At 37.3% G+C, this 12,189-nt stretch overlaps 1 protein-coding gene across 1 annotated transcript; it reads right to left on the bottom strand.

Moving 5' to 3' along the window:
• Positions 1 to 4,720: 4,720 nt before the first annotated feature.
• LOC113231451 lies at positions 4,721 to 5,916 on the bottom strand. The gene has a single exon (XM_026465775.1). The coding sequence runs from the start codon at positions 5,617 to 5,619 to the stop codon at positions 5,233 to 5,235; it is 387 nt and encodes a 128-aa protein (XP_026321560.1). The 5' UTR covers positions 5,620 to 5,916; the 3' UTR covers positions 4,721 to 5,232.
• Between the last annotated feature and the right edge of the window lie 6,273 nt (positions 5,917 to 12,189).

Here is a 12,189-nt window from a genome sequence, read left to right as displayed (position 1 = left end):
GAGCGAAAAAACGTTGCGTGTTTCCTTCGGCTCGGATCGCCGACGCGATATGCACAACCTCACTTTGGCTCTTATTACATGGGCATAAAGTTTTTTCTCAACGGTTCAAGGCGATTCCGTGTGAATAAATGTGGTGAGTCCCTAAATAAGTAGATACAAATTATGTTCTAGAGTTAAATTCAACTCTATGTTGCTTATGATAAGGACGGTGCAAAGTCCAAATTTAATGACTGAATGAATGAATTAAATATTCTTTATTGCGCGTTAAAATTACAATGACAACACAAAACAGTAATGTAAGTATCACAGAGTAAACCAATGTACAACAGGTGACCTTATTGCTAAGTAGCAATTTCTACCAGGCAACATTAGGATAGAAATGTAAGAGTTGGAAAGGGGGGTGCAACTATAGAATTGTAAAGTTTGATGTCCTGTTGACTACATCTTAAATTTATACAGGTTGGAGTGCAGTTTAAATATGACAGTGTGTGTAGTATGTATCTATTGATCTTGGTCATTACATTGGTATCAGTCATAGATTGTATTTAATGTTTGTTATTATAGAGACAATGAATGTAGTCATTGTAAATAATACAACATCTGCCTTAGCGGAAGATCTTTGATTGTTTCTCATTATTTCCCTATTTCTCTCGGTGAGATGTTTGACCTAGATTATCGTGTCGAGTTTGAATTAAAAATCTCATTTGCAATGAGGTGTTCTTTCTAGAGGAAAGAGGTAGAAAAAACCATAAAGTTTGCATGTAGTGTCAGTGTTTTTTAATGATATCAAGTGACGCGACTAACAAGTCGTGCGCCTGGTGGTAAGTGACACGCCTGTCCAAATCAGCTGCAGTACTACTCAGAGCTTTAGATCGCAAAAATGTGAGGGGCATTGCAGGCAAGTCCCATGTGACTGTAATGTCTGGTGACTCAACGCATATTTACCCTTCAAATCCAGAACCAGTAATACTTGCCGGCAGAAATAGGTTAGGTGGCAGTACTTCCCTGGGAGAACTATATCACAAGGAGCTTTACTACTTCTAATGTGTATGACTTTGAAAATGTAGTTGTCTAAATAAACGGTACATAAATATTATATAAGGGCATAGACAACCCTTAAACACTAAGGGTGCATTTATTCGATACGAATTTCATCGCGCTCACCCCGCGCGGTCAAAGAGCGGTGTCCGAGTTGCCGCCGCGCGGCGACCGCGTGCGTCTAATTGTCATGGTAAAATAGGCTCTATTTGTTTAGCATTTACGTTTTAATTTAAATGACCGTTCCGGGCACGTGGGCTAACCTGGCTTGAATTTGGTCTACGCGGCGGCTCGCGCGTCTCGCGCGCGGTAATTTTGTTAAGAGGAATTTAAATGTTGTTCCATAATAAATAGAATTCAGATTCGCCATTAATGTACATGAAGGCGTGGTAACAGGACGGTCATCGCGCGGCGGCCATAAGAGTGTACTGGGAAGGCTATCTCACTGTACGTCGGTAACTAGGCTCACAAGACCGATTTACTAGAGGTGGCTTGGCCGCACTGAAAGGATGTTAGCAGGAGATAATTTAGATACGACCTTTGTTTAAATATTAATTTTATTAACAAATTGATAGCTATACTTATTTATTGAATATCATATATATATATATATGTACTAATAACATAACTAAATACTCTCCGTGGTAGCCTGATGGTTTGACCTACTGCCTCTCAAGCAGAGGGTCGTGGGTTCGAATCCGGGCTCGCATCTCTGAGTTTCTCGGAAGTTGCTTTTCGATGAAGGAAAACATCGTGATGAAACCTGCTGATCGAAGAAGGTTCACAACCGTCGGAAAACGTGTGAAGTTCCCAATCCACATTGGGCCAGAGTGGCGGACAATGTCCTAAACCTTCGCCTGAGAGGAAACCCGTGCCCAAGCAGTGGGATGTATAAAAGGGTTGATGATGCACTAAATACTAGCTATTTTGCTCCTTGTGAAAGAGTTCATCCAGGGAAATATTACCACCTTACCTATTTCTGCCACCAGCAGTAATGTGAGCGTTATTCCGGTTTTTTATTGTTGTTGAAGGGTAAGAGTGCTGGTGAATTACAGGCCCATGTGACTTATTAACTTATATCCTTGGGTTGGGACGGGACGGGCGCAGTGGCGGTGCCCCTCGGATCTTTGCGATTTAAAATCCTAAGAGGCACTTTACCTGTTATGGACAAGCATGCCGCTAACTTGTTATAAAAAAATAGTTATTAATATAATTTTAAATTAAATAGTGTTTAAAAGTGTATAATAGAAAACTGACAGTTTTTATTTGTAGATACCGCGTTTCGTTGCCCCTGTACGCAAGGAAAAGTGAAAATAAGTACCATAATTTAATATGCAAATTTGTTTCAGAATGATACCTGATCCACCCCAAGAACAAAATACATCTCCAAGACCGAGCAATATTACAGCTCACATCCTCCACAGAACGTTACTGGAGATTTTAGCAAAGGATCCAAAATACCGCGATATAATAAGCAAGGAGCAAATCAACAAGTTGCTAATAGATTACGCCTACAGAGGATCCAATATTAGATACGTCAGTGGAAATGTTTGATATGGGGAAATTTCTGCATTAGCTTAGAAGTAAATTTTCTCGTGTGCAAAGTTTTTTCGCACTCTTGGTGTAATAAAGTCATATGTGCAAAATTACAACATTTCAGGAAAGACGTTTAAATATTCTATGAACGAAATTAGTCGATAAAAGGTTTATGCTTAAATAGGAGAGTTTTGAAATGGCACATTAACAATTCGCATTTAATAGTAATAATAATAATAAAGAGCTTTATTTATCTTCATTAAAATAACAACAATTTAGCCTTAAATAACATTATTTAAGGCTAAATTGTCGTTATTTTGAAGTAGCGCATGTAGATAAAAAGGTTTCAGCTGTTTATCATACTACCTTTTTGTTGAAATTTTTGATAAAATTATCACAAATATATGCAATTTAAACTTAAAGCTATGATTATATTGTCATGATGATACCCAAGTCACATAAAATATTCAAATCAAATCATTTATTTCTCTGTGATACACAGGATAGAACAAGAATGAATTTTGAATCACTGTGATCCGCCTTATGGCATACAAAGTTTTCTTAGTTTTAATATTCAATTTTTAAATACTCTAATTTGAAGTTTCATGTAGTTCGTTATTATTATTATAACTTTCATGCGATGAAACATTTCTGATGATCACATGTTGGTTTATTGTACCAAGCGTACGATATTAAGATGTGAAACGTTATTCACATGCATATCAAATCCGTTACAATATAAAAACAACGCCTGGTAAGGGTTTCGATATCAAGTAAACACGGTTGGCAATTTTCAAACAGAAAATACATCGTGACAAAAATATCCTGGCGAACTACAATGCAACAAATATAAACAGACTGTAGGGGTTGGAAACGGTTATACCATTGCTGACGTCAATAAAAAACTTTCGATGAAGTCCTGAGGACTAGTAACTTTTATATCAAGCAAATCATTTACGGAACGATATCATCAGTATCTGTGACGGTCGGTCTTATATAAGTTCTATAAATCTCTCAGAACGTTATTTATTCAGTTAAGATCTTAAAGAAAGAACTGCATCGATGACGTCATATTTCTAAAAGAAAATAAGGAGTGGTATAAACAATATTTCATTTTTCGGACATTTTTTAATGTGTAATACCTTGAAGAGAAAGAAAATCGGAAACTCTCCGGAGCCATTACAGTAGAGCGGCTTTTCACTTCGCTTCAATTTGTAAGACTTATTCGCCCACATACTTTATGAGAAACATTAAGTGTCTTTGCTACGATTTTTCTTTTTCAATTTTTTTAAACAACACATACAACTGACAAGATGACAATAACGAAGAAAAAGACATCAAAAACATCAAACTGCTAAAAAGACTATAAAAGATTTGTAGTGACTTGCGATTCGCTACAAATGGCTATACTTATTGATTTCGTTTTAAATTTGTACAAGCTTTACATTTTTTTTAAATATATGGCTAGAAGTAAAATATACGAGTACGTCAGGTATCATTGGTTTCCCCTTCAATCGTTACGCGGATGACTCATAGCTTAATTTGTGAGGTTACCTATTTCCCTTTGAGTTGTCTGTCATTCGTAAGTTAGAAAATGTTTACTGGCTACCTCGGCAAAGGAATGCAAAGAAAGAGAGAAGAGGTGTAATCATCATACCTTTAGGTAGCTAAATAGCAATTAGCCAATTTTGTTGTAATGTCAATTGATACCAAAATTTAATAATACTCATTTATTTTCTAAATAATTTATATTTATGTATTTTAATGTGAAACGAACAGTGGTGTGAATTCTGTGTACGAACCATAAATTAAGTGTAACTTTTGGCAAGATAAAACCTTTTGGAAAAGCATTTTGTTTAAATTTTTAGAAATATTTAACGGAATTTACACCGTTGATTGTATAACGCCAAAGTGTCTAGTCTAGATTTAAGTTTTATATGTACAAAGGAAAAAAATATTTACGAGTATTTCTTTATAATTTGTCACTTAACCTTTTATATTTAACATACTAATGATAATTTGAAATAAAAACATCGTAGTTTCATATATAGACATTTATTTCACAAAAAAATTCCATGTCCAACCAATTTTTTACCTGTTTAAAGTAAAATACAGAGCAAAGTAATTTTGTAATACTACACAATCAGTAAATGTTACAATGTTTAAATATTTATATTAATACTACTAACTACGTTCATTATTCCATACGGAACAATACGAATTAAATAGGAAAAATTCATTATTGTCCTATTAAAATTTTTTAAATATCATAATTTAATTTATTAAAAGCTACAATAACACAGCATGGAAATAAATATACAGATATCAACATAACAATGGCAAGAATTATTGATTGGACGTCTTCTTAAATTCGACGTTAACATTAAATTGACTCTTAATTATACTCCTTAATCTTGACTAGATAGTGACTAGAATGCCCTGCCGGGCCACCTGTTGATTCCGTTCAGTAACTGCACACAAAGTACGCATAGTCAATTTCTTAAAAACCCGAGCCCTTGAAGGAAAACGTGAAGGGAAATTTTTAGACACGTGAAGCAAAACACGAAAGACACTTTGTAAACAAGGAACACTGTAGTTTAGAAGTGAAGGTCAGGTGCGGAGAGATTAGTTTCTTTGGGGCTCCGGGCCCAGCATTGCTCAGGCCACCGACATCTCATCAATCCCCCGGAGCAGGCGCGAGCGCAGCCTCGCGAACATTGGGTGGTGCGGTGGTATGCCACGCCCGTGCAGGAAACGCAGAGTCTCTTGAGCGCATACCAGAAATCCAAGCTGCTCCGGATCCATATCCACAGGTACCGAGTCCAGAAGAGGGTCTTCATTTTCATCACCAAACACTTCATTCTTCACAGGGTCTGCCTCGTCATCAAACGCCGGTTGGTTGTCGACAGAAATTCGCCCGGTACGCCTTTTCTTAGGGGGACTATCGCCCTGGTGCAGCGTAGGTTCGCTGCGAGAACGCATGCGACAGCGTCCACTCTTAGAATCGCGTTCAACATCGGGTTCGTGTTTACGTTTACTCGTCATTGCTTGTCGGTCGGCGGCGGGATGCAGACTGCCAAGCTCACAGGGAATGGAAGGGTCTCGCTGCGTTACACGGGCGCTTGTTTTCTCGTTCACGCGACGCGACGGCAGGTGAGCGAGTTAGAGCGAGACGGGGAGGCCAGCTGCAGCGGGAACAGCTGGGCGAGCAGATGCAGGGCGCGGGGCACACACGCTTTGTTTGATAAAGTTTATTCGGGGAAATAAAACTGTTAGCCGCGATTGCGCGAGTCGGCGGGGCGAGGTGCGGCGCGCGGGGGCGGACGAGCGGACTGGCCCGGTCGGCAGCTGCGGCGCATCTGCCGGGTTCAGGTGAATTCCCGTCTCAAGGTGCCGACATCGAGCAATTATCCCGTAGCCTCTGCTAGTGGCCAATTATGTAAACAAAGCCTCCGTTTCGCCGATCCTATATAATCAATGTAGTCCACTGAACAGGCACATTAGGGTTCACTTTCGGTGCAAACTCTCGTCTGTTGTGTACATAATAGTATGTACGACTATGTAGGTAAATTGTAAAAAAATCAATACTCCGGTTTATGTCCGGGAAACGAGCTGCCGTCGACAGTTATAGCTACCTGTTAGCTAGGATTCCGCGTTGCGTAGGTAATTAGTTTTGCAGTGCTTTTTACCGCTATAGGGATAATTTGCAGATTGTTGGCAAAACTTCACTAATGAGGGTCTGTCTGAGTGTACCTCTTTTCGTAGAAGCTATTGAAATGTTATTGAATTTCGTAGAAGGCGCTATTGAAATTGGAATATAATTACCAAACCAACACTTGACATTTCTTTAAGACAAGTGACGTTCTTTATGAACTTCTTACAGGAAATGCTTTTTGAGAAATTACAAAATGAAACAAATAAAAAAGGGGTAACATTTCCATTGTAACAAAGAGGTAAACATTTCAAATAAGGGCGAGTATACCGAGAGTTAGGTATCAAATTGCAAATTTAAAAGGGGGTAAAGAAAATAAACTTTCTTATTCAAAATTGTTGGGTGTTATGTATAGTAACTGAAAATTTTCTGTCAAATTTTATTCTGTTTGCTATGCTAAACGATTTCTTTAAAGGGTTCCGTCCTTACTCAATACCCTGTATATATAAAAGAGACTACTAATACGGTTTACATTCTGCCGAGTTTCTTCAAAGGGATTGAAAAGCCGGTGTGCAATGACCATTCAAATTGAGATAAAAAGTTTTCTATTCTTTTTCGTTTTGTTACAAATATGACAAATGAAGGGACGTGACAAAGGGCTTCAGAAGATACGCAAGATAAATAGACAGACAGCCTTTGTGAGGAAAGCGATCAGGGTTTTCACCATAAATGCTTTTGTTAATGGCTTTTATCACTTCGAAGTGATATATATTAATAACGCTAATAAATACTGGTAGTGTCTGTGGTCTAGTTAATAACTGATTTCGCTTATTTGTATTACTTTAAGGTAGGATTTACCATAAACTGTGTTTGTAAATGATTGTAGAAGACTACTTCTACAAACACAGCTTATGGTAAATCCTTAAACCTTAAAGTTATTAAGGATTACTACTAAGTAATACTCCTTATTCTCTGGACTATAAAATAATTTATCTCAACAGAACATGGAAAATTATTGTTAAAGCATGCTTTTTTTTAATTGATACCAAGTGACGGGGCGAATAATTCGTGCGTCTGGTGGCAAGCGACACGCCTGCAGTTGCAGTGCCACTCAGAGTTTTAAATCGCAAATATTTTAGGGGCACTGCCACTCCGCCCTTCACCCTTAGACGCAAGTTGACAAGTCCCAGGTGCTAGTAATTTCACCAGCACCCGTGAAAACTGGAAACAGTAATGCTCACATTACCGCTTCGCTGCGGAAATAGGTAAGGTAAGGAGCCTTACCGCTACTTCAAGAATCAATGTGTGTTAAAATCTGCTTTTATCACACGAAAGGCATCAAAATAATACGAAAAACATAAAACAAATAAGGTATATGGGAAATTGTATAACTCTACTGCTTAGGTATCAGAAAGGAGTCGACTAATTTCGTTTATATACAAAACCTTTAAGTGTTTATCCTGAAAGTAATCATGTTGCAGACGTGGCCTAATTAAACTAAGGATGCAATATTCATATTTTATTATATATTATATCAAATTTTAACATGGTATAAAATCTCATAAAATTCATTAACATGTAATGTATTAGAAAAACAACATTAATGCTCAGGCCACAAAGAGGCGGCTGCGGAAGCGTTCCGGGCACGGGAATTATTGTAATGTACGAGTTTATATGCCTCTGAATCAAACCCTATCCAAACCCAAACTGAACGCGCGTTCCAGTGTGCCAGGGTTCATTTGAACTCCTACATTACAAAAAAGCTCGCGCCCGGAACACTTCCGCGGCTGCCTCTTTGTGGCCTGAGCATAAAAGCACATACACATATTCTGATTTGCATAAAACGGGATTTGTCTGGTCAAATACAGTGTTAATTTTGTACTAATATACAGGTAAGATTAATAGAAACCGACTAATAACAGAAGACAGCAGTAGAGCTCCTTGTGAAAGAGTTCGTTCAGGGAAGTACTGCCACCTTACCTATTTCTGCCGCCGAGCAGTAATGTGAGCATTAATACGTTCCGGTTTGGAAGGGAAAGGGTGCTGGTGAAATTACGGGCATATGGGGTTTGTCAACTTATGGTTCAGGGTGACGGGCGCAGTAGCAGCAGATTAAATATTTTCGGTTTAAAGCTTCGAGTAGCACTGCACCTGTTATGGATAGGCGTGTCTCTTGTTCGCCCCGTCACTTGATATTATAAAAAAAAGGAAATTTATATTTTATTTAGAAGTAGCCGAATAAATAATAAACCAAAATAAGTACATCCGCCGATTCGCAAAGAAATCTCCCGATTGGAATATCATTCAACAGCAGTTGATGTTAAGTATTACAATTTATTACAAACTAACTTATATACCATTTATATGTAACATACGACAATATGTGGTAATTTAAATTACTACCTTGACATCGCGAATGTAAAGGTACAGGTAGCGGTAACCACTTTCCATTAGTTCAAACCGAGACAGCTCGTCGTGCCTTAATTAATTAGTTAATAAAAATGTGAAACTACTAAAAAAAATTTAAAATTTTCTTAATAGTAACATATAGATATTCCGGGGTCGTGATTCAAGTTTGGAGAACATTATTTCCATGTGTGTACATGGAATTACAATTTCCTTAAACGTAATGTTCAATGATTCGGAAGGTTATTTCGATTTAACATTTCACCAATTATCCATCGGAGTTACTAAACGATATCGTAATTTGTTCGGCTGTTAAACTTTCAAAATCGTGTTTGAGTTTCGATGTTTTCCCCGATAATAATGTACTGCTGTTAGTTTGTTTCTAAACAAGGATAGGACAGATTTACAAAACAGAAGTTGAGATGTCCCATGATATAAATTTAGAATTTACAGTATGTAGAGTAATAAGAGTGTATAGTCTGCTTTTATTTTATTAGTCAAAGAAACAAAATGTCAAATGGCATTGTTAAGTAACCAATGATTTGCCAAGGACTTGTTGCATAAAAATGTTGAGATAATTTAGACCGCCGTAGTTACTAACTACAGCAGTCTAAAGCGACTTTGTAGGGGCTTATAAAGAGAGTTTATACGCGTCCACTTGATAATAGCCTCCCTTTGAGCACGACAAGTCTCCCACAGGTTTCGTGCCACTCGCATGCAACCAATGACGGCCAGCTTCATTACGTTGACTCTCCATCTTGGGGCTGGGCATCCTACATTCATTCAGTTTGCCGTGGTCGCCACTTTGGAACAAGCAAGGAGCAATACTATAATGTGTGTGTATGTGCGTGCGTGCGTGCGTGCGTGCGTGCGTGCTTGCGTGCTTGCGTGCGTGCGTGCGTGTTTGTTTGTGGTAGTGCGTAAACAAGAAGTTTATACATGGAATTTCCAGCCGTAACATGGCACACGTGAATAACTCACGTTCAGGAGTTTATCGATAGTCAGCGTTCCTGTGTAGGTATTGGAAATTCGTAACATAATTAAGTACACGAGTTTCCTCTAACGTTGCTCCTATATTGACATCCTATTATTGGATTATAAAGTAAGAAGAAGAGGAAAGGAGAGACATTTGTCTACAAAAATTATACATAGTTTTACAAAATTTTTAATATTATTTTACTCAAACATAAACATGTTTGTTGTTCATATTTCTCTACGGCATCATCTCTCTCATTTGATCTTTTGTTTTGTTCAGAAGCTGCATTTACAAGATAATTCTTCTTACCACTACACTACTACTTTAGAAATCGGGGGCAACTTATTCTAGAATTTTCGTCATATCCTACACTCGTTCTCCGTGTGACGTCCGTCCGCAACAATAACTGTCAAAATGTCAAAATATGAAAATACATTCCCATCATGCGTCTTTTGGAGTACAGGGCCAGAGTTCCATGTCAGTTTGTCAACGAATCACAGCGTAACTTTGTACTTACTACCATATCTGTTATTATTGTTTTGTCTTCCGTGGTTATTAATATGGATATCTATTTTAGATCCTTGCCTATCTCACGGCCTAAAAGATTATTTTTGAATTTTTAAATGGGTTTGCTTTACGATTTGTTTTTCTCAGCCTGATGGTTGGTTTTAACCACACTTATTAATCGAAATCAAATAAATGCAGTATGGTGCGTATCTATGTGGAAGGTGTACAGTATATCTCTTTCTACGTTATTATTATTATTACAATCTGTAAAAGCGGAAACCATTAATTGGCTATATGTTTTTCCACGAAAAAATAAACAAAATATTCGAATTACTAAACATGACGGTAGCGAATAGTCCGATTGAAGGTCGTTTGATAAATAAAAATAACTGATGATGGGCTCTGTCTTTAAATAAATTTGTGCAGTTCGAACACGACTTTAACTGCTGCTTCCGGTCTTTATCCAAAGTAATAGGAGATGTAAAGTTCATATCATTTGATTTAGGAAAGTTATGGCAGATGTGGAAGGGAGAAAAGTTAAAACTTGATATGAAAATGAACGTGACTCACGGGCATGGAAATCCATTTAATAACAGGGTGTGACATTGTCCTTAACCCACCCAATTAGCTTTGAGTAGGGGATTTCAGATGTGATTGAATATTTTCGTGAAAATTTTTCCTAAAGCTGCCTAACACTAAGCAACAGATTATGGTATTTGAATTTGCTTATTGTTTAGAAAATATTATATAACAAATCTATCTTCATCTATATCATAGTTTCCCAAACTGCCCCTCAATGGGCGCTGAAGAGTCCTCGGGGGACGGTAGGGGTTTGCTAGGTTTGCTAAAAAAAACCTGAATTATCTATATAAACTACACAATTTTTTTTCCTTGTCATTTTTTATATTAAGTTAATATACAAAAATATGTGTTTTCAATTGTTTTTTGTGGATTTGTGGAAGATAAAAAATTTTTAACGTCCACCAAGGCGTTAATCTTGCCTTAGTGGGCGGTGAACCAAAAAGTTTAGGAACCTATGACCTATATCATCATTTCCTATGGTTTCAAATTTCGATTGCATGTATAGGGTAGCGTGGTCTAAGATGACGCATCCGATAAGAGTACGCAATGCCGAGAAGTTATTTACATTAAGCAACTAAGTTCAGTGTCGTTTTGTAGTGCTAGGAAGTGGAGATTGTTGTGCGGAAAAATCATCAAAAGTTATTGAAAACCAAGAAACTACCTAAGTTTGAACATTTTTATGTATTTGCATAAAACTTTTTGGTATTTTCAAATTGTTACTGAGACTAAACTAAGCATATTTTTTTACACTGACTTTGTATGAAATCGCCCAAAAACTCATCTAAAGGTCAAACTTCAAACGATTCTGGTCTTCAAGTGCGCCTAAAGCACCACCACCACTATAATTGAGGTGTGTCCGTGCCACAAGTACACTTTTCTCAGCTCTCCATGAGCAAAGGCCCATGCATACCGAGACAAAACAATCACATTGCCAGAAAAGTATGAAGGTGATACGTGCAATCGATAAACGAAGTCCTATCAAAAAAGGTGTTGCGTACTTTTGCCGACACACATGCGTAGTACATAGTACAGGGTAAGAGTACGCAAATCCCATTTTGCACTTTTTTATCAATTTCAACCACACTATTAAATATAACTACTTTTCACGTTAGTATGTAAGAGTCAGACAAGTAGACTATAAAATAAAACAATAGTTGATTTTCTAACACTTTTTGTTTTCTTTCTACACGGTCTCCAACTTTAAGTGCGTCGTCTTAAACCAGGCTACCCTACAACACAAGGACGATAGGAAATCGACTTCCGCAATTTCTAGGCCACAGCTAACGCTTTGAGAAATGTTGACTACTCTATCTAAAGAAGGTTAAATTTAAAATATAAAACTGAAATTATTGAAATTGGAGATTATAAGACATCTAAACATTTATTGGCAAACGCCTTGTGAAATAGTTTGGCAAATAATGCTTAAGATCTATTTGGTGTGATGTTAATGTTATTTCTAAATTTGGCACAGAACCACTAGTATTATTTAAAA

Source organism: Hyposmocoma kahamanoa, unplaced genomic scaffold (assembly GCF_003589595.1).
Source record: "Hyposmocoma kahamanoa isolate Upper Pololo Valley unplaced genomic scaffold, ASM358959v1 65, whole genome shotgun sequence".
NCBI lineage: Eukaryota > Metazoa > Arthropoda > Insecta > Lepidoptera > Cosmopterigidae > Hyposmocoma > Hyposmocoma kahamanoa.
Note: the sequence above shows the minus strand (reverse complement) of the source record. Positions and strands in the feature narration are given on the sequence as shown.

Coding starts and splice junctions, on each gene's coding strand:
- LOC113231451 (XM_026465775.1), bottom strand. CDS start 5,619: ATGACGAGTAAACGTAAACACGAACCCGATGTTGAACGCGATTCTAAG.